The sequence below is a fragment of the Ovis canadensis genome, chromosome 3 (assembly GCF_042477335.2).
Source record: "Ovis canadensis isolate MfBH-ARS-UI-01 breed Bighorn chromosome 3, ARS-UI_OviCan_v2, whole genome shotgun sequence".
Classification (NCBI taxonomy): domain Eukaryota; kingdom Metazoa; phylum Chordata; class Mammalia; order Artiodactyla; family Bovidae; genus Ovis; species Ovis canadensis.
Genome location: NC_091247.1, coordinates 159,295,775 through 159,318,636, shown reverse-complemented (window position 1 = coordinate 159,318,636; position 22,862 = coordinate 159,295,775). Strand labels below are relative to the sequence as shown.

Here is a 22,862-nt window from a genome sequence, read left to right as displayed (position 1 = left end):
TAAATAGATTATACCTTTGAATCTTTATATTATAAACTTACTTAGCAAGCGTTTAAAAATAGTGTAGTGGTTTACTCAAAATTGAATTGGTGAAGATTTAAATGGTTATTATTGAGAATTTATTGTAGTTGCCATAGTTCTTCAAATTATGCGCTTCTTACTTAGCAGCTTTCACTCAGCATGTGACATTAATTGACATCCAGCTTTGTATGTAAGCCTCTCCTCTTCTGTGTGTGTCCCATCTTAGTTCCCTTGGGTTAGTGTTCATTCACACGTTACAATATTCTTTTTTTCAATGAGATCATGTGATAATGGGATTCTATATATGTGTGTTTGGTGATTTTTTTTATTATAGAAATTATTTATATTCCTTAACAGAAGTCAAATGATACAGAAGTGTTTGAAATAAAAATTAATATTTCCTTCGATCATTCCCACTCCTCTTCCCCAGAGTCAACTCCCATAAAAGTTACATCCATAGGAAGAGCTTGGTGTTTATCTTTATAAAACTTAATTATATCCATGTGTACGTGCTAAGTCACTTCAGTCATGTCTAACTCTGCAACCCTATGGACTGTAGCCTGCCAGGCTGCCCTGTCCATGGGATTCTCCTGGCAAGAATAGTGGAGTGGGTTGCCATGCATACAGAGACCAATTTAGTTTTATATAAATTGGATTATAAGCTGTGTATTGTTTTTTGGCTTGTTTTTTATTCTACACGTTGTGAATAATTGCCTGGAAAATCCCATGGATGGAGGAGCCTGGTAGGCTGCAGTCTTGAGGTCGCTAAGAGTTGGACACAACAGAGCGACTTCACTTTCACTTTTCACTTTCATGCATTGGAGAAGGAAATGGCAACCCACTCCAGTGTTCTTGCCTGGAAAATCCCAGGGGCAGAGGAGCCTGGTAGGAGGCTGTCTATGGGGTCACACAGAGTCGGACACGACTGAAGCGACTTAGCAGCAGCAGCAGCAGTGAATAATTTAGATAATGTTTATCCTCACCACAGCTTAGTTCATAGTAGATATTAGTACAATTGAAGAAAATGAGACAGCTATCATTAAGAACTTTCTTTCTCTGCTGTTCCATTTAGATCTACCTGAAATAAGTTTAGTTTTATTTCTGGCACCCATTCTTTACATTAATGAGAATGTACTTAAAAAAGTTTCAGAATGGTAGCAGAGCTTAGCTGATGCTGTTTCTCTATCTTAATTATATCTTAATTATAAACTTCAGCTGGAAAATGAGTCTCTTCTTTAAGAGAATTGAATAAATACTCCATAGAGAGGCATATAGTACTTTTTCATGAATAATTAAGTATTATTACTTAACACTTAAGTAATAAGTATTTCTTAATAAATTACCCAGTTATTCCCATTATTGCAAGATACAAAGCCCTGAGACAGGCTTCGTAGCTGGGCTGGAATTCCAATGATGTTAAAATGAGAAAAAATGCATATCTTAGAATCAAGGAAATACAGTGTGTATATTGATCTGGAAAATGTAGGGAGAGTGAACAAATCAGGGAGCAGAACAGCATGATTCTGTACGTGTGAAACCTTTGCAAGCAGGGCTTGGCTGGAGGTGAGCTGAGTGTTGGCCATGTTTTACTGATAACACTTTCTTCATATGAAAAATGAAGGGCTCCGTGAGCAACTAATTCGGTTTTCCTAGAGCAAGGCTTACAAGTACTGGGCTTTTTCATTCCCTTTTGATTTATCTATGAGGGAAAGACCTAAAAACCTGAGATGTTTTTTCCCCAATTTTTATATCTTATCCCTTTCTTGAGAAATGTTCCCTGATTTGTAACATTGCTAAGAGAGATGAGAGGAAGCCAGCTTCTCAGGCTGTGAGGAAGGACAAGTTGTAAGTGGACATTATCACTGTCAGTGATCTGAGTGCTAAAAGAGGGAGGCTGGCCACCCTACCCTGTTGGAAAACTTATTTTACTTTCAAGGGCCTCAGTTTCACTTTCGTAGCAAGGATGTAATCAGTGGTGAGGGTTAAACTATTTAATAGCTGGCAGAGTCTGGTCACTATTGGAATAGATGCCCCTCCTGTGTCAGGGTTAACCTATTAGTTGTTGAATCATGGGGAGATCTGGGGATTCTGGAGGAGGCAAAGACATGGGTGGGGTTTGAGAGAGGGCTTTGTGGTGTTTGGGGAGTAGCTGTTTTCTAGTCTAGATATTATAAAAACATCTCCCTATTTTATACAGGTCTGTATCAGCTAAATGTCAGCTCTGGGTATAATAATACATGCATTATATGCATATTGTGATGATTAAATTAAAGATGAAATCACAGATGCAAAGCATATAGATTCTCAAACTACAACTGATGACCACTAGTGCCACCAGAGCTTAAAACAGAAGTCGTACATTAGTAATTCTGTTACATATTTTGTCCTAGAAACCATCAATAAATATGCAGTGATGATACTACAAATTAGGAGCTGTCTGGGCTAGTGGCTGAGAAAGAATGGCTGGAAGACATGCCTTCATTCTGGTTTCTTTTCTTCTGGCTGATGAAGCAAATAAGGTTGATGCTCCTGTGGTGAACCTGTATCCTGTTTGATGAGACCCCTTAGCAGGAATTCTGAATTAGTTTCCCCTCAGTCAGTCTCTCCCATCAGGAAGCTTCCATAAGCCTGTTATTCGTACCCACCAGAGGGCAGACAGAATGAAAACCACACTCATAGAAAACTAATCAAACTGATCACATGAACCATAGACTTGTCTAACTCAATGAAACTGTGAGCCATGCCGTGTAGGGCAGCCCAAGACGGACAAGGGTGGAGAGTTCTGACAAAAAGTGGTCCACTGGAGAAGGGAATGGCAAACCACTTCAGTATTCTTGCCTGGAGAACCCCATGAACAGTATGAAAAGGCAAAAAGATAGGACAGTGAAAGAGGAACTCCCCAGGTTGGTGGGTGTCCAGTATGCTACTGGAGATCAGTGGAGAAATAACTCCAGAAAGAATGAAGGGATGGAGCCAAAGCAAAAACAATACCCAGTTGTGGATGTGACTGGTGATAGAAGTAAAGTCCAATGCTGTAAAGAGCAATATTGCATAGTACTCTGGAATGTTAGGTCCATGAATCAAAGCAGATTGGAAGTAGTTAAATAGGAGATGGCAAAAGTGAACATTGACATTTTAGGAATCAGCGAACTAAAATGGACTGGAATGGGTGAATTTAAGTCAGATGACCATTATATCTACTACTGTGGGCAAGAATCCCTTAGAAGAAATGGAATAGCCCTCATAGTCAAACAAAGAGTCCGAAATGTAGTACTTGGATGCAGTCTCAAAAACGACAGAATGATCTCTGTTTGTTTCCAAGGCAAGCCATTCAAGTCTATGCCCCAACCAGGAATGATTCTATGAAGACCTCCTAGAACTAACATCCAAAAAAGATGTCCTTTTCATTATAGGAGACTGGAATGCAAAAGTCGGAAGTCAAGAGATACCTGTAATAACAGGCAAATTTGACCTTGGAGTACAAAATGAAGCAGGTCAAAGGCTAACAGTTTTGCCAAGAAAATGCTCTGGTCATAGTAAACACCATCTTCCAACAACACAAGAGAAGATTCTACATGTGGACATCACCAGATGGTCAATACTGAAATCAGATTGATTATATTCTTTGTAGCCAAAGATGGAGAAGCTCTATACAGTCAGCAAAAACAAGACCGGGAGCTGACTGTGGCTCAGATCATGAATTCCTTATTGGCAAATTCAGACTTAAATGGAAGAAAGTAGGGAAAACCACTAGACCATTCAGGTATGACCTTAATCAAATCCCTCACAATTATACAGTAGAAGTGAGAACTAGATTCAAGGGATTAGTTCTGATAGACAGAGTGCCCAGTGAACTATGGACGGAGTTTCATGACATTGTATAGGAGGCAGTGATCAAGACCATCCCCAAGAAAAAGAAATGCAAAAAGGCAAAATGGTTGTCTGAGGAGGCCTTACAAATAGCTGAGAAAAGAGAAGCAAAAGGTAAAGGAGAAAAGGAAAGATATACCCATTTGAATGCAGAGTTCCAAAGAATTGCAAGGGGGAATAAGAAAGCCTTCCTCAGTGATCAATGCAAAGAAATAGAGGAAGACAATAGAATGGGAAAGACGAGAAATCTCTTCAAGAAAATTATAGATACCAAGGGAACATTTCATGCAAAGATGGGCAGAATAAAGGACAGAAATGGTATGGACCTAACAGAAGCAGAAGATATTAACAAGTGGTGGCAAGAATACACAGAACTATACAAAAAAGATCTTCATGACCCAGATAACCATGATGGTGTGATCACTCACCTAGACCCAGACATCCTGGAATGTGAAGTCAAGTGGGCCTTAGGAAGCGTCACTACGAACAAAGCTAGTGGAAGCAGTGGAATTCCAGTTGAGCTATTTCAAATCCTAAAAGATGATGCTGTGAAAGTGCTGCACTCAATATGCCAGCAAATTTGGAAAACTCAGCAGTGGCCACAAGACTGAAAAAGGTCAGTTTTCATTCCAATCCCAAAAAAGGGCAAGGCCAAAAAATGTTCAAACTACTGCACAATTGCACTCATCTCACACACTAGCAAAGTAATGCTCAAAATTCTCAAAGCAAGGCTTCAACAGTATGTGAACCGTGAACATCCAAATGTTCAAGCTGGATTTAGTGAAGGCAGAGGAACCAGAGATCAAATTGCCAACATCTGCCAGATCATCAAAAAAGCAAGAGAGTTCCAGAAAAACATCTACTCTTGCTTCATTGACTATGCCAAAGCTTTTGACTGTGTTCAGTTCAGTTCAGTCACTCAGTCATGTCCAACTCTTTGCAACCCCATGAATCTCAGCACACCAGGCCTCCCTGTCCATCACCAAATCCTGGAGTTCACCCAGACCCATGTCCATCAAGTCCGTGATGCCATCCAACCTCACAACAAATTATGGAGAATTCTTAAAGAGATGGGAATACCAGACCATCTAACCTGCCTCATGAGAAATCTGAATGCAAGTCAAGAAGTAACAGAACTGGACATGAAACAACAGACTGGTTCCAAATAGGGAAAGGAGTACGTCAAGGCTGTATATTGTCACCCTGCTTATTTAACTTGTATGCAGAGTACATCATTCAAAATGCGGGCTGGATGAAGCACAAGCTGGAATCAAGATTGCCAGGAGAAATATGAATAACCTCAAATATGCAGATGACACTACCCTTATGGCAGAAAGCGAAGAAGAGCTAAAGAGCCTCTTGAAAGTAAAAGAGGAGAGTGAGAAAGTTGGATTAAAACTCAACATTCAGAAAACTAAGATCATGGCATCTGGTCCCATCACTTCATGGCAAATAGATGGGGAAACAATGGAAACAGTGACAGATTTTATTTTCTTGGGCTCCAAAATCACTGTAGATGGTGAGTGCAGTCATGAAATTCAAAGACACTTGCTCTTTGGAAGAAAAGTTATGACCAACCTAGACAGCATATTAAAAAGCAGAGATACTACTTAGCCAACAAAGGTCCATCTAGTCAAAGCTATGGTTTTTCTAGTAATCATGTACTATATGGTTTTTCATGTAGTCATGTACTATATGGTTTTTCATGTAGTCATGGACTATAAAGAAAGCTGAGTGCTGAAGAATTGATGCTTTTGAACTGTGGTGTTGAAGACTCTTTAGTCCCTTGGACTGAAAGGAGATCCAACCAGTCCATCCTAAAGGAGATCAGTCCTGAATATTCATTGGAAGGACTAATGCTGAAGCTGAAACTCCAATACTTTGGCCACCTGATGGAAAGAACTGACTCACTGGAAAAGACCCTGATGCTGGGAAAGATTGAAGGCAGGAGGAGAAGGGGACGACAGAGGATGAGATGGTTGGATTGCATTACTGACTCAATGGACATGAGTTTGAGTAAGCTCCGGGAGTTGGTGATGGACAGGGAGGCCTGGTGTGCTGTAGTCCATGGGGTCACAAAGAGTCAGACACAACTCAGGGACTGAACTGACTGATTGAAACAGTGTTATAATTCAGTGCTTTTCTGTGTTAACCTTTTTCTCTTGAATTATCAGATTTATATTCTGCAGTTAGTACTTTACTCCAAGAAAAGGACCTAGAAGATGTGAAAACATCACAATTTATTGCCTTTAGAAGGTAAAGCATTTACAATATTTTATTGTTTTTAAAAGTGGAACTTTTAAATTTCATACGTTACTAATCTAGATGCTGTTGAAATGGGAGACTCTAGTAGTTCATCACTGTGAATCCTCTCTTATTTTGAGGTCCTTCTTTGGTAGACCCAGCAGAAGGCAGCTTTTAAAGAGGGCTGTTCATTCATACGTTCATTCATTTATTGGTCACACTGCACAGTTTGTGGGATATTAAATCCCTGACTAGGGATAGAACCCAGGCCCATGGCAGTGAGAGTACTGAGTCCCAACCACTGGACCACCAGAGAATTCCCTAAAGAGGGCTCTTTCTACCAAATATTATATTTGGTAACTAATAGGAAATCTGAATGGAAGAAATACTTTTATATTTAAATCAAAATTACCAAATACCATTTCCTGAGGAAAGTTCTGGAAACTTTTGATAGAACCCCATATATCATAATTGTTGGTAATAGAAATCTACGTGAAAGAGATTCCATTAAAGTGACCCTTGCATTTTCCTGTGTTGTAGGCAGGACTGTGACGTGATCAACGCCTGCTGTTGCAAGCACTACACAGGACGTCTAATCAAGTAAGGACAGTGCTTCCTGGATTCACTGTACTTTTGTTTGTTTATCATTGTAGTTGCATATTTAAAAATCTTTATTCTCCATTGTTAAGTCAGCTGATTTCTTCAATTAAGTATGATATAGATCCTTAGGAATTTTTGGTAATCAGCGTAATGAGAAAAATAAGGAATAAAATTGTCCTTGTGGTTTCCTACTTCTAGCCTCTGCAAACTGAGCTTTGAGAATTTATGGCAATTTTTCAAATTAGATATGTGTGGAATGTATTCAGGAACCTTAGCAACAGGATGCCTGCAGAGAGCACCTTAGGTGAACATCTGTCAGGGAAATAAGTGAATAGAAAAGCCATGCTGTTCACACGTAGGACAGGCTACATAACTTCTCTTGCATGTATCAACAGGGCTTCCCTTGTGGCTCAGCTGGTAAAGAATCCACCTGCAATGCAGGAGACCCCAGTTTGATTCCTGGGTTGGGAAGATCTCCTGGAGAAGGGAAAGGCTACCCACTCCAGTATTCTGGCCTTGAGAATTCCGTGGATTGTGTTAATCCTGCTGCTGCTGCTAAGTCACTTCAGTCGTGTCTGACTCTGTGCGACCCCATAGACAGCAGCCCACCAGGCTCCCCCGGCCCTGGGATTCTCCAGGCAAGAACACTGGAGTGGGTTGCCATTTCTCCAACGCGTGAAAGTGAAAAGTGAAAGTGAAGTTGCTCAGTCGTGCCCGACTCGTAGCGACCCCCATGGGATCACAAAGAGTTGGACACAACTGAGTGACTTTCACTTAATAATAATAATACCATTTATTAAGTGTAGAGAATCCAGAAATGTGTAAGTTACTGAAGGATCTCCTTGTCTATTGAGGAAAGACAGAAAATACCATGATAGGTACCCCAACAAAGGGTTAAAAAGCACACGATTGGGGCCATCGAGTCTGGGTCTCAGTCTTGAACAGGCAGTTTCACCCTTCCATGTAAGTAAGAGCATACTTAGAATTTCCCTCATAAAGTTGTAGTAAGGATGAAATGAAATAACATGCCTAAAGCACTTACCAATTTGCTGCTATTATTCTGATATAGTGTCATAATTATTATACTAGAAATATGTATAAATGTGTGAGACTTGAATTGGAGTAGTGATAACAGATTGAAGAGGAGAGGATGAATTTAAAAGGGAGAGTCGATAAGATTTTTGGTAACTTTTGGAATGTGAAGGGAAAGACAGACATCAGCCTTTATGCCAAAATTTCTAGCTTGAAAAAAGTCAGCTGGGAAATGTTGAGTTTGAGGTGCTGCAGTGAGTGTAGGTAATCAGACCACAACCGTGGCAGCCTCCTGATTTCTTGGTGACCTTGGGAGAACAAAAGTGATAAAAAGAGTCTGTGGAAATTATTTTGAGAATTGGATCAGATCTGAGTGGGAGTCAGTGCATAAAAACAATGAAATTGTGGTTTTCCAAATTCTCATACTGTATTCTTATTTTCTATCCCAGAAACCATCAGAATAGACTTGAATTTGGAGTTGGTGATAAAATTTGTTGTACCAAGAATGCATATCTCTCAGAGTTACTCCCTGAAAATACCTTCAACAGTCAACAAAATAATGAATTAAAAGCTAGTGGTGAAGACTTTAATGGTGGTACTCCTGGTTTTGCTAAAAATAAGCATGACTTTGAAAGTGGTACTCGACTCTGCAATGGAGAAATATTTTTTATAACAGCGGTAGGTGATAACAGAAAAATAGTACCTTTTTACCTATGAGGGATAGATTTGGTTTTCTTTTTATTGCCTGAGGATTGATTCAGAATCTAATCATATGAGAGCTGACATTTTTCTTCCATAATTTTTTGTTAAGAACTTTTGGCTTTGTATCCGTGAGGAATCTTGATTTGTAGTTTTCCAGTGACATCTTTTCTGATTTTATGAGGCCAACTAATTCTGGCCTCATAAAATTAGTTGGGAAATGTTCCTTTCTCTTACATTTTCTGGGAGACGTTGTGAAGAAACACATTTTTAATAAGTTTGAAGTGCTCAAGTAACAAAACCAAGGGACAAGTGACACACTTATGTTTTACAAAGCAGCATTTCCTTGGTTGCTGCTTAAATACAGAAGCTGTAGAAGTGGTCTCCTTGAATTTGCCCTCATTGTATAAACACCTTTGTAAACTTAAAGTTTATTCTTAAAATTCGTAAAGAAAAGTGAACTCTTTGCCAGAAATATATGCAGACTTATACAGTCACTGCAAGAAGTAAAATGTATACTCTTCAGAGCAAGAACAGCAATACAGACTGTTCTCCGAAGAGTCAAATGAAGGTTAAATTTCAACGACCAAAAACTTCCACTTATGTTTATTAAAATATTTGGGTGTGTCTGTATTCAGTTGGTGCTCAAGCATAGATTTTAAGCTCTTTGAAATTCTTAACAATGATTCATGCTGTTTATAAGGTGGCATTTTATGTTCAATCCCAAATAGACCTTTGCAGAGTACGTATTTGAAAACATAAAGAGCAGTTATTTGTTTTGGTGACAGGATAAAACTGATGTAACTTTTGGAAAGAAAAGATTTTTGACCATTAATAATATGGCTGGCCTGGAAGTAACTGTGGATTTTGGGAAACTAATGCAATATTGTCACATAAAACATGCATGGGCAAGAACGATTCATACTTTTCAGGTAAGAGTGGACTTTTATAAAGTGATTTAAATAGCTTTTCAAGACGGAGTACATTGCATTGTTTTCTTCCTAATTTTTATTGCTTTTATTATTTTTTAAATTAATAAACAAAATACACAGTAGCACAGAAACTACTGTATAGACGCTAACGTTTTGCTTGTTCTGCTTCAGAGCTCTCTCTGTTTTCCAGATCTAAGACACTGTAGTTAAAGCCTCATTCTGCAGGTGTTCCTCCTCCTTCTCCCAGGGGGAGGGATCAGGACTGGGAGGACTGAATTTCCCCCTTGCTCTGTCTCCAGTGTCACTTGGCATGGCACTCTTAGTTCAGTTCAGTTCAGTCGCTCAGTGGTGTCCAACTCTTTGCGACCCCATGAATTGCAGCACGCTAGGCCTCCCTGTCCATCACCATGTCCTGGAGTTCACTCAGACTCATGTCCATCGAGTCGGTGATGCCATCCAACCATCTCATTCTCTGTCATCCCCTTCTCCTCCTGCTCCCAATCCCTCCCAGCATCAGGGTCTTTTCCATTGAGTCAACCCTTCACATGAGGTGGCCAAAGTATTGGAGTTTCAGCTTCAGCATCAATCCTTCCAATGAACACCCAGGACTGATCTCCTATAGAATGGACTGGTTGGATCTCCTTGCAGTCCAAGGGACTCTCAACAGTCTTCTCCAACACCACAGTTCAAAAGCTTCAATTCTTCGGCGCTCAGCTTTCTTCACAATCCAACTCTCACATCCATACATGACCACTGGAAAAACCATAGCCTTGACTAGATGGACCTTTGTTGGCAAAATGACGTCTCTGCTTTTTAATATGCTGTCTAGGTTGGTCATAATTTTCCTTCCAAGGAGTAAGCGTCTTTTAATTTCATGGCTGCAGTCACCATCTGCAGTGATTTTGGAGCCCAGAAAAACAAAGTCAGCCACTGTTTCCACTGTTTTCCCATCTATCTGCCATGAAGTGATGGGACCAGATGCCATGATCTTAGTTTTCTGAATGTTGAGCTTTAAGCCAACTTTTTCACTCTCCTCTTTCACTTTCATCAAGAGGCTTTTTAGTTTCTCTTCACTTTCTGCCATAAGGGTGGTATCATCTGCATATCTGAGGTTATTGATATTTCTCCCGGCAACCTTGATTCCAGCTAGTGCTTCTTCCAGCCCAGCATTTCTCATGATGTACTCTGCATATAAGTTAAATGAGCAGGGTGACAGTATACAGCCTTGACATACTCTTTTTCCTATTTGGAACTAGTCTGTTGTTCCATGTCCAGTTCTAACTGTTGCTTCCTGACCTGCATACAGGTTTCTCAAGAGACAGGTCAGGAGGTCTGGTATTCCCATCTCTTTCAGAATTTTCCACAGTTTATTGTGATCCACACAGTCAAAGGCTTTGGCATAGTCAAGAAAGCAGAAATAGATGTTTTTCTGGAACTCTCTTGTTTTTTTGATGATCCAGTGGATGTTGGCAATTTGATCTCTTGTTCCTCTGCCTTTTCTAAAACCAGCTTGAACATCTGGAAGTTCTGTAGAAGCCATATTAAGGAGTTAGGACTTTTTTGAGAGCCCAGGGAGCCATTAATGGGTTTTAAGCAAAATCTGATGTGGCTGGGTTTGCACTTAACAGATGTGGCTGCTTGGAGGACAGTGTGTTGCAGTAATGTGGGTACAGGGAGACTGATTATGAAGCTGTTAAATTTTTCTCAGTGAGACTTATAGGATACTTAAGAACTCAGCTAAGTTTAGGTAGACATTTACCTGTTTAGGAAAACACAATATAAAGTACAAGGGCAGGGTGGTGGTTCTGTATATCTGGCAAATGTATTTAGTTTTTGTAGAAATAAGGATCATTTAAATTCATTTCTGAGATTCAGCAGCATTAGAAGGAAATGTTTATCAAACTTTTGGGCTTCCCTTGTAGCTCAGTCAGTAAAGAATCTGCCTGCAGTGCAGGAGACCCGGGTTCGATCCCTAAATTGGGAAGATCCCCTGGAGAAGGAAATGGCAGCCCACTCCAGTATCCTTGCCTGGAAAGTCTCATGGACACAGGAGCCTGGTAGGCTGCAGTCCAGGGGGTCATGAAGAGTCGGGCACAACTGAGCAACTAACACTAAGCCATGATCTGAAGTGTTGATTCAAACGCTCTGTGTCCAGGAAGGTGGAAGTGTTTGGTGTGTACAGGGTTTGTTTTTAAGTGCAAATCTGTATTTTATACATGCTTCATCTTGTTCTTTGTCTTTCCACAATTCCTCTTTCAGCAGAGGAATGTGGGAGCTTTGGGAGAGAGAATGGTTCCAGCCCTTTCTTAGTCTACATTGGCCACTGAAAACATAGGGATTAAGGATAGCCACAGTTTGATATTGTTTTCTTGAAATTGTTTTCTCACAGTTACTTGGTGACATTGGGCATTTTTCTGGCCTATACAGTTCTTGGTTGGCTAAACCCCCAAATCAAAGGTTTGTTGTTCTATTTTGTTTATTTTGATAAACGTACCAACAATAAATGGTTCAACATCAGAAAAATACGGAAAATGGAAGAAAAAAAATAATCCATAGGTTTAACAGACTGGTTGCATTTTTGGTAGAATTTCCTTCCTGTCTTATTTATCTTGTTTTTGTTACATATTCATGTTCACTTTGTATTTTTTAGATCAGAATAATTTTATTTTGTGTTACATGGTTATGATCATTTTTATACATATGTCTCTAGTTTTTAAAAATCTTGTTATATTGTAAAGCATCTTTGATATTTGCAACATATATAGATACTTGATGTAGAAAAATATGTTCACCTTATATTTATTTATCTGTTGTCCTGTTACTGGATATTTCAGGTGTGTGCTTTTGTTCTATAAGTAACATACATAAAGCCCATACAGCCATTCCAAATCCTTTTATTAGGGACGGTTTAGCACTGCATGCATTTTGAAGTGTATTGCTGGGTTTCTGTAAACCAGTTGTGGGTCTCTGACACCTACACTTAGCAGCATAGTTGGAAAATGGGAATTCTGGGATAATTAACAAAATGAATCCCACCTCAGGGGGATTCATCTGAGTACTCTGGCCGGGTTGAATGTGCTTGAGAGCACTTGGAGGACTTGTCTCCTTTCTACCTTTGTCGACTGTCCGGGAAGGAAACCCACTGTGCGGTAGTAAGACTGCCCCATGCACTCTTTCCTCTCAGGGGTCGGAGGAGAAGACAGTCGTGTACGTGGTGGGGAAGGCAGGCCGCCAGCACTGGCAGCACGTGTACACCGCCGTGACCCGGGGCCGCTGCAGAGTGTACGTCATCGCAGAGGAGTCTCAGCTTCGGAGTGCCATCATGAGAAAGAGCGTTCCTAGGAAAACTCGTTTAAAACATTTTCTGCAAAACAAACTTTCCAGGAGCTGTACGTCTCCAGCAGAGTTTGCTTCCTCATCAAAGAACCCTGAAGACAGCAGGGGACCCAGCACACAGCCGTCAGCATCTCCACTCTCTACAGTCACAGCTGACATGGTGACAAATGACAGCTGTGGAAGTGGGGACCCTGTGGCTGATGACACGCTGCTTGCCTTTGCTGAAGGATGGGAATTATCTTCACATGATGAAGTGGATGCAACTAAGGATCCGTCACAACTGAGAGGGTCCAAAAGAACATGTTGCTTGCATGATGCTGAAAGTCCAAGCAAAATTCTTATGGTAGGACTGATATTCAGGTTTTATTTAAATACTACTGGCCTCAGTGTGCTTATAAATGACTGTGTGTTCTTATTACTGCTACACAGTGCTGCAGAACTCACAGAGCAACTGTTGCTCTCACGTCTGTCAGGTTTCCATTCTGCTTCTATATCCAGTTGAATCTTAGTTTGATCTTGGTTGGATGTTGCTCCCTCTGCTTGAGGCTGGCACTCTGGATAGTGTTGATGGATTGATGAGTGGGGCTGGCACGCCAGGAGGATCTTCCTAATCTTCCGTCACCTTCTTTGCTCATCTTCCTCATCACCTTCCCCTCCCTTCCATAGGTGTGGTCTCACTTTGTTCCCCACAGCTCCCTTGAAGTGGCTGGTCCCAGTCATCTTGCCAACTTCAGAGGTCTTTCCTTAGGTCTCGTTCTGGACTTTTCCCCCTGACAGTCCGTATTTTTAACTGCAATTGCTAGTTCCATGTTTCCTTCTCTTGGTTTCAGTGTTCCCTGATTTAATACTTCCCCTCTGCCTCTGGCTCATCTTCCCTTCATTTCTTCACTCCTTTTCTTCTCCTTCTCAGACCAGAGACATCTTTCCAAGGTTCAGTTCTCTTTTCCCTTGAGAACTGATCTTGTTCTCAGTTTTAGCTGTTTAGCTTCTGCATTGTGGTTTGTTCAGCAAATAGTTCTCAGCTGTCAACTACACTCCAGGCACTGGGAATTCATGCCTAGGTGGCCCGTGGTGGAGATGGACAGGCTGTGTAAGAAACTTGGTGTTTCAGTAAGTGTTTCACCAAGTTAAGTGTTTCACTGAGTGCTGTTAATGCTGAAAGTGAAAGTGAAGTCACTCAGTCGTGCCCGACTCTTTGCAACCCCGTGAACTGCAGCCTACCAGGCTTCTCCGTCCATGGGATTCTCCAGGCAAGAGTACTGGAGTGGGTTAATGAACCACCCTCCTAACCACCCCCGCCCTCAAAATCTATGCATTTGTTCCTAGAGATTGACTTTCTGGAGCCTCAGCCCAGCCTCTTCCTCTCTTTCCTAATTTCTCCATTTTAAACATTTTTCCGTTTTCCCAGTTGAAATCTTGGAGTCTCTAGATTTGCATTACTTTCACCCTTTACCTCCAGATAGTTGCTGGGTTTATTGCAAAATATGTCTCCTGGGGATTTCTTCCATCTCATTAAGTCTGTGCTGTTTTAGATCTTGACCTTCTTGGATGATTGCTGACCTTGCTGCCTTCCCTCCTCTTGTTCCCATTCTGCTGATGTACCCTACACCTTGTTACCAGATGCACCCCCTAAGTGCTGAGCTCATCCCTTTGTTCAGAAGCCTTCAGTGGCTCCTTAGGACCTGCTGTGTAAATTCCACGTGCTGTAGCTCAGCATTTGAGGCTTTCCTCTGTTTGGTTCCATCTTTCCCAACATCATTTCTTTTCCCACTATTCCTTTTTTGGTTTGTTTTTTTGCTTTTGTTTTTGTCACTCTAATCTCTACCACATTCAACCAAACTTATTCATGTCTCTTCCTTTTGGTTTTTGTTCTGCAACTTGGCTTGGATGCCTCCTTCTCTCTGCATCCCCTCATTCAGCATTTAGAAAAAAAACGGTAGCTCTTCTGTTGGTCACTGATCTAAGTGATCTAGAGGGGAAAAAAGCAGGTTCTTGGCTTCATGGCCATTACGTTGTACCATTTATTCAAAGGCAACCCATACCAGAGAAAATAAAATTTCCAGAGTAAGAAAGATCCTATAAAGAAGATACAGGTGATGAGGTAGGCAGTGGTCAGGAGGGGTTAAAGGGGCAGGAGGTGGTCCTGGGCTATGATGGTCTGGTAAGTCCTCTCTGAGGAGGTGATATTTGAGCTGAGCACTAAAAGGTGCAAATAAGCCAGCCAGGTGGGGCTCCAAGGAAGAGTGTCCCAGACAGAGGGTGTAGAAGATGCAAGGCCTGAAGAGGAATGACTTCATTAGAAGAGGAAGAGAGACCTGTGTGCCTAGTGAGTGAGAAAGAGAGAGTATGTAATGTTAAAGAGAGAGGCAGAACCACGGAAGGCAACTAGGATTTCATTCTACTTGCAGTGGGAATCCATTGCTGGGCTTTTAGCAAAGGTGTAATACCATCTAATGTATGCTTGACAACCACCCCTCCAGCTGCGGTGGAGAGTGACCTGGGGAAAGGAAGGTGGAAGCGAGAAGACCAGTCATCCCAGGGAGAACAGTGAAAGAGCAGGGAGGGGGCTGGAAAGTGGTTGGATTTTTTTTTTCCCTTTAATTTGGCTGTACCGTACAGTATGTGGGATCTCAGTTCCCACAGGGAGCAGAGAACAGACTCGTGGCCCCTGCATTGGAAGTGCTGAGTCTTAACCATTGGACTGCTTGGGAAGTCCCCAGTGGTTGGAGTCTTGATACCCATTGAAGATGGGGTCTGTCTGACTTGTTGATTGGATGTGAGGGAGTAAAACAAACAGTAACCCAGGATGATTCCTCGATTTCTGCCTGAAGCAGCTTGGTGAATTGTATTGCCGTTTCTTGAGATAGGAAAGACATGAGGACAGCTGGGTTTGGGGAAATGAAGAGATCTCTTTTGACATGTTGTGTTCAGGTTATCAATTAGACGTATATGTGAATTTATTGAGAAAGGCAGTGGCTGGTAGAGAAGTTTAGAGCCTCAGGGTAGGTTAGGAAGTTGTTCAGTCGTTAAGTCACGTCTGACTCTTTGGCAACCCCATAGACTGTAGCCCGCCAGGCTCCTCTGTGCATGGGATTTCCCAGGCAAGAATACTGGAGTGGGTTGCTATTTCCTTCTCCAGGTGACCTTTCTGACCCAGGGATTGAACCCATGTCTCCTGCATTGGCAGGTGGATTCTTGACCACCGAGCCACCAGGAAAGCCCAGAATGTCCAGTTAGGAGTCATTAGCATATAATGGTGGACTAACTTGAGGAGACACCACAGGTAGAAGAGACTTTAAGGCTTTTTTTGGTTGGATACTCCTGACTTTCAGAGATCTGGCGGAGGAGACTGAAAAGAAGTGTGAGTGAGAGAGAAGGGAGACTGGTGGGGGGGAGGGGACGAAAGCCTGCCCAGAGCGACTTGGGCAGGGACTAGGAGGTGAGGAGTAAAGGGCAAGTAGGGGCAGGGCTCTAGAGGGAGGCTGCTATGAAGAGGAGCAGAGAGGTAGGTGGTGTGTGGATGGAGGACTCATGGCCAAGGAAGGATTTATTGGCTTATTTATTGTGGGAGGAATAGGAAGTTTGTTACTTCCTGGTTCAACGGAAGACAGGAAATTTGTGATTGAGAGAGAGGGGATCATTGCAGGCATGGAGCCCTGAAGGGGGTGAGATGGGGACAGTCCAGAGCATGAGCAGCCAGGGCTGGCAACAGGGGCTCCTCCTTCCATGGCATTTGAAGGGAGGGAGTGCAGTGCGTTGTTGGGCTGTGTGGAGGGAAGGTGAGGCAGTTCTTGTCGGGTTGCCTTCTCCCATCCTTTCTCTTTCCCTCGCAGAGTCCAGCTCCGTTTCTGGTTTGTTCCTGAAGTGGCTGCAGCACAGTGCGTCTCCTGTGCTGCGCTGGGAGCCGCCGTCCGCTTGACTCTTGAGGACACATGTTTGATTCACATGATTGCTCATCACATGATAACACTGTAAAAATGCACAGCGATTAAAATATAAACTGAGTATGGCAGGGAAGCCTCTTTTAAAACAAATCAGACCTCCAGCGTCTTCTTTCAGGTTCAGGCTCAAAGCCGTACTTGTTCTGGTAGTGCTCCCTCCTTGCTTTAAGAATTCCTTTGAGAATCACTTTTAGAGACAGTAAGAGATCCTTTTGAATGTTTATCAGGGAAGCAAACTTCTACTGAGACCTCTTTTGGTGTTTAGAAATAATCCAAAATCATTTGTTTCCTAGTTTTAGAAGTTAGACGATCCAAGTCGGTGATGCTGTTTTGTGTAAAAAAGATGGGATTCTAAATTAGCTCCAAGTGTAGTTCTTACACAAGCGTAAGAATTGCTTTCTGTGCCAGCAGCAGACTTGTTAAGGGTGAGTCTTTAGGCTTCCAGCATGGTGACAGTTATAAGAAGGGGCTGCTGTGGGAACTCAGAGGAGAAAGTGTTAATGTAACCTGCCTTTACCAGGCTGAGCTCTAAAGGAAACTTCTCTACTTCTGAGCCCACATGGATGTGAGATCTTCAAAAATTCTCAAACAGGGTGCCCCACAAAAGGGTCTCAAAGGCATATTAGACAACAACAGGTATGGAATAGCGTGGGTGGAACACGGCATACAAATGAGAAGTTGAGCTGAGGACACTTGGGAAAGAGACCAAGGCTCTCCTAAAGACATTGTATATCTACTGATTGCAGTGGAGAGCACTGGAAGCATTTTAAAAGCTCTGTGAATTGAAATTTATGAAGCTGACTTTGCAGTTCAGTGGATATGGTTAGGGAGAGACTAGGGGCTGAGTTCCCAGCAAAAAGATGATTTCAGTAGGTTGGGCAAAATGACTAGGTTCTAAAGAGGTAGTAGAGATGCTAAGGGATAGAGTCAGTGGACATAATGGACAGTTGTATGTAAGGCTGAGCCTCAGGATGATTCCTAGGCTTCGGCCTTGGACATCTGGGTGGCTCCAAATAACATTAACCAGAATTGGGAAAAGAGGCCAAAGGACAGGTTTTGTGTAGAAAGTGATGAAAGTGGACATAGCAGAAAAAATATTTTTTTCTTCTTCTTCAAAGTAGTAAGATCACTGCTGATACTTTCATTCGGTGCGCATGCTCAGTCGCTAAGTTGTGTCCAACTCTTTGCGGCCCCATGGACTGTATCCTGCCAGGCTCCTCTGTCCCTGGGATTTTCCAGGCAAGACTACTGGAGTGGGTTGCCATTTCCTTTTCCAGGGAGTCTTCCTGACCCAGGGATCAAACTCAAGTCTCCTCAGTCTCCTGCTTTGGCAGGTGGATTCATCACCACTGAGCCACCTGGGAAGCCTTTGTTTCATTCTGTACTCGAGATCAACTCGGCTGAGAGAGAATTTCCGTCTCAGCTAAAAATACTTAAGAAAACAAAACAAAGCTGTGTTAACCTCATACAGAGACCCTGGGATAAATAAAGCGTTTGACCTGGAGCAGAAAGCAGGCAATTCCAAGGAAAGAAAGAATCTTTTTCTACAAGTTTCTGCTTTTTATTTCTTAGCACCAATGTTGGAGGGAGGAATTACGGTTTGTATGATGGTGCAAAGAGAAATTGGCAGCACTATTTATCTTCAGTTTTGAGCTTGCCAAGGCTTCTAAGCTGCGGGGGAGGGTAGCGTCACAAAAGGTCTGTGAACACAGAGAGTGACGGTAGGGGCTGCCCAGCGCTGGCTGTTAGCACTGCATGATGGCTGCAGCACCAACAAAGTTGTCTCCGTGAAAAGGATCAGTTTCTCACATGCTTTGCCAGACGTATGTGGCATTTGCAAGAATCCCTAGAAACAAGGAAACTAGAATTCAAACATCAGGACTGATAAACTAAGGACTTCTCATGTTTTATAATAATATACTTTCAGGTGCATCGAGATGTGTCATTTGTAAAAGATCGAATTCAATGACAAGGGCTGCCCACATTCTCATCCTTCATATTCACATTGCTGCCTGAGAGCCAAGTCTTTAAATTCTACACATACCAATGACTGAAATGCCCAAGCCCCTCCCTCCTAGATGAAAACGTTTGCTTTTTCATCGATTCATAGCTCTGAGTTTTTAAAAGAATCTTCAAAGAAAATTTGACCTGTTGTTTTCTTCTTCTTCTTTTGCCTAACCTCCCACCACTGAACAAAAAAAGTGGGGGGACAAAAACGAACCTTAAAAACATATATGTAAAATACTGCTAAATTTTATCTGTTTAAAGCATTGCTTTCCAGAATTTTTTGAAAGCAAATGACATTTTCACTTTAAAAAAAAAGTTAGGAAAGATGTCCTGTAGTCCCTGAATAAAGATAGTCCTTGTATTCCTCAGGGTTCCTTAGAGAGACAGAACCAATAGGGTGTGTGTCTATATCTGTCTATCTAATCTGTCTAATCTATCTTTTGGGATTTATTTCAAGGAGTTGGCTCATGCCATTGTGAGGGCTGGTGATGTTAGAGTCCAAAATGCGCAGGTAGGCTGGCTGAGAGGACACTCAGAGAAGAGTTAATTTCATGGTGCTCTACAGCAGAATCCCTTCTTCCTTGGGGGAGATCAATTTTTTCTGTTTAGGCTTTGACTGGATAAAGCCCACCTATGTACACTTTGGAGGGTAACCCATTTTACTTAGTCTACTGATTTAACTGTTAGTCTCAAGAAACATGTAGAACAGTATTTGGCCAAATATTCGGGTACTGTGGCTTAGCCACATTGACACATAAAATTAACTACCACAGTTCTCTAAACTGAGCAGATTTAGCAAGATGAATGAATTGAATTTTATTTTTCTCTTTCTCTGCAGTGAAGCTTTTTTGTGACTGTACTGGTCCATTGACTAGTGCTTGGGAATCCTAATAGTGCCAAGAGTTGCAGCGTTTCAGCTTAACCACACCTATGGCTGGCATCATGGACGGGCATCCTGGGCAGTCGGTCATACAGGGCTTCCTGCTTAGAAGGAACCCTATGCTTGCAATGTTCTCTGCTTGTCATCTTGAAATTCCTAATTTTTGGACAAGGGGCCCACATTTTAATTTTTTTTAAATTATGTGTTTATTTGTCTGTGTCAGGTCTTTGTTGCTGTGTGCGAGCTTTCTCTAGCTGTGGCAAGCGGGGGCTGCTCCGTGTTGCCATGCCTGGGCTTCTCGTGTTCTCTGGTTGCAGACCACAGGCTCTAGGCACGTGGGCTTCAGTAGCTGTGGCTCACAGGCATAGTTGCCCTGTGGCATCTTCCCAGACCATAGCTCGCACCCGTGTCCTCTGCACTGGTGGGTGGATTCCCATCCACTATACTACCAGGGAAGTCCACCCACATTTTACTTCTGCACTGCCAAATTATGTCGTGGACCCTGTCCACACTTTTAGAAGTTAGATATATGTACTTATTCAGCAAATAGTCACTTCTGTATGCCAGTCCTGGAGGTGGGGACTGGGGTTTTCACAGTAAGCCTAAGCAGAATGACAACTGATTGTTCTGGTGTGCTCAAGAAGTGGGAAAATGTATGAAGTTCCTGAGAAGCAGTCAGAGGGAATAGAAGTACATAGGGTAGACCAACTACATTTCTATAAAACTAATGGTATTTTTATTGTTCCAACAGGTGGAAGAATCATCTCCACAAGTATCTTCTAAGCTTCAGAATCTGAGACTAAATAGTTTAACCCCCAGGCAACTTTTCAAATCCACAAATAATCAAGAAACTTAGTTTTACTTCAGATTGCTCAAAGTAATTATCTGTTTTTTCCATTCAATACAAAATGAAATCATGGCTTCAAAGGATTAAGACAAAAGAGGACGTCTGTTAATGAGTTCTATTTTAAGGTATTTGTATTAGCAACTGTTTTCAATTTATTCATCAAAGAAAATCTTAATGATACTGACCTCTGTCATCAGGAGAACTGGTAGCACTGGTCATAATATGACGGAAAGATATGTTATATATGTATTTTTTAAAAACTCTGTACTTCCGTGTTCAGTTGCTCAGTTGTGTCTGACTCTTTGCAGCCCCATGGACTGTATATCCTGCTAGGCTCTTCTGCCCGTGGAATTTTAAAAGTGTTTTAAAATTGTTTTATTTTTAGAATAATGCCTTATTAACTTCCATCATCATTGTGGGTGATCTTTGCTAATGGGTTGAAGCAATGGTAAAGATAAACTAATTACATCTCTTAAATTGTTAGCACAGATTCTAGGGTATTTTGTGTAAACTGGTCACCTCACAAGGGTGCCACTTGCTCTATCACTGCTGCCTGGTTCTCGCAGGTACACTTTCCTAGAAATTCCTTCTGAGCAGGAATTTCATTGGTCTTTGTATAATTTAAGACATAATATGCATCATGTTGGTTTAATACTTCTATATTGCAATATTACCACTGTAGCATTAACATGTCTATCATGTCACACAGTTATTATTGTTTTAAAAATATTCCACTTTGAAGATATTTTTTCTCTCAGAGTGATTCAATTTTTTTTTTGAGAGTTTTCTATATTTCCCTTCTCCAATGGAATTATACAATATATGGTCCCTTGTTACTGACTTCTTTGACTTAGAATAATGTTTTCAGACTTCATCCACATTTTAACATGTAACCGTGCTTCATCTCTCTCTCAAGATTAAAAAAAGATGATGTGCAAAGAACTAGCATTATTTCTGTTATTGGCTATGTATGTCTTGGATAATTCATTCAAGAAGTATCATTCCATCCAACTTGATGAAGCCTATATCCCTTGTGTACTGAAGGAAAAACTGGTGGTGTGTATTGATGCCGTATTTCCAGGTGAGACCGTGCTGGATTGAGCTGATGTTGTGAGATCAGGAACCATGGCTGAATTTTTGCAAGTGGCTCTAGTAGAGCTGCTAATAACCCTTCTTGCTTTCAGTAGTGCAGAGAGGCAAATCCCTTCATTTCTTTTTATTACCAAATATTCCATTGTTTGGATGTGGTACATTGAATTTATCCATTCATTAGTGGATGGACATTTGGGTTGTTTCCTCTGTTTGGCTATCATAAATAACGCCGAGTACAAGGTTTTGTACAGGTATATATGTCCACTTCTTTTAAGTATATACCTTGGTGTGGAATAGCTGGGTCATATGGTAACTCTGTTTAGCTTTTTGAGGAACTGCTAGACTTTTTCAAAGCAGCTGTACTGTTTTATGTTGACACCAGCTGGGTATGAGGGTTCCAGTTTCTTCATTCTGTCCAACATTCACTGTTACCTGGCTTTAATTGGAGCCATCCTAGTGGATGTGAAGTGACGTATCACTGTAGTTTTGATTTGCATTTCCCTTACGACTAATGATGTTGATCATCTTTCCATGTGCTCACTGGCCATGTGTATGTCTTCTTCAGGGATGTGTCTGTTCAGGTCCTTTGTCCACTTACAAATTGGGTTATTTTTCTTTTTATTATCTAGTATGAGTTCTTTATATATTCTGTATACCAGTATCTTATTAGAAACATTATTTGCCCAAAATTCCCCATTTTGTAGATCTTATTTTCACTTTATGGTATCCTTTGAAACACAAGTTTTTAACTGTGATATTGTCTAATGTATGTATTTTTGTTGTCGTTATTTGTGCTTTTGGTGCTATATCTGGGAAACCATTGCTTATCCATTATGAAGATTTCTGTTTTTTTCTTCTATGAGTTAAATAGTTCTAGGTCTTACATTTAACTCTGATTCATTTTGAATTTTTTTATATGGCGGAGTAAGAGCCCACCATAAAAAAAAAATGTGTCTCTTGTAAAAGTCTTTTTTAAAAGTCTGTTTTGTCTGATACAAGTATTGCTACTCTGACTTTTTCTTCCTTTTCCCATTTGCGTGGCGTGTCTTTTCCCACCCTCTCACTGCCAGTCTGTATGTGACTTCTGATCTAAAGTGCATCTCTTGTAGGCAGCATATATTCAGGCCTTGTTTTTGTAGCCATTCGGGCAGTCTGTGTCTTCTGATGGAGCACTTGGTCCCATTACACTCGGTAAGTGTTGATGTGTGTGTTTTGTTGCTGTTTTGTTAGTTGTTTCAGATGTTTTAGTAGGTCTTTTTTTTCCCTCCTTCTTTTGTTTTCTTATGATTTGATGACTATTTTTAGTGTTATTATGGACTGCTTTTTCTTTTTTGCATGTATATCTAGTATTCAGTTTGGGT

At 41.3% G+C, this 22,862-nt stretch overlaps 1 protein-coding gene across 4 annotated transcripts in view; it reads left to right on the top strand.

Moving 5' to 3' along the window:
* HELB (DNA helicase B) overlaps positions 1-22,545 on the top strand; it is a 66,899-nt gene extending 44,354 nt beyond the window's left edge. For all 4 annotated transcript variants that reach the window (XM_069584709.1, XM_069584711.1, XM_069584708.1 and 1 more), the window contains 6 exons: positions 6,066-6,147; positions 6,676-6,735; positions 8,217-8,445; positions 9,255-9,398; positions 12,583-13,077; positions 20,314-22,545. In XM_069584709.1, the coding sequence (XP_069440810.1) occupies positions 6,066-6,147; positions 6,676-6,735; positions 8,217-8,445; positions 9,255-9,398; positions 12,583-13,077; positions 20,314-20,418 (1,115 nt within the window). In that variant the 3' untranslated portion in view covers positions 20,419-22,545. The remainder of the gene's footprint in view (positions 1-6,065; positions 6,148-6,675; positions 6,736-8,216; positions 8,446-9,254; positions 9,399-12,582; positions 13,078-20,313) is intronic.
* Positions 22,546-22,862: the final 317 nt, after the last annotated feature.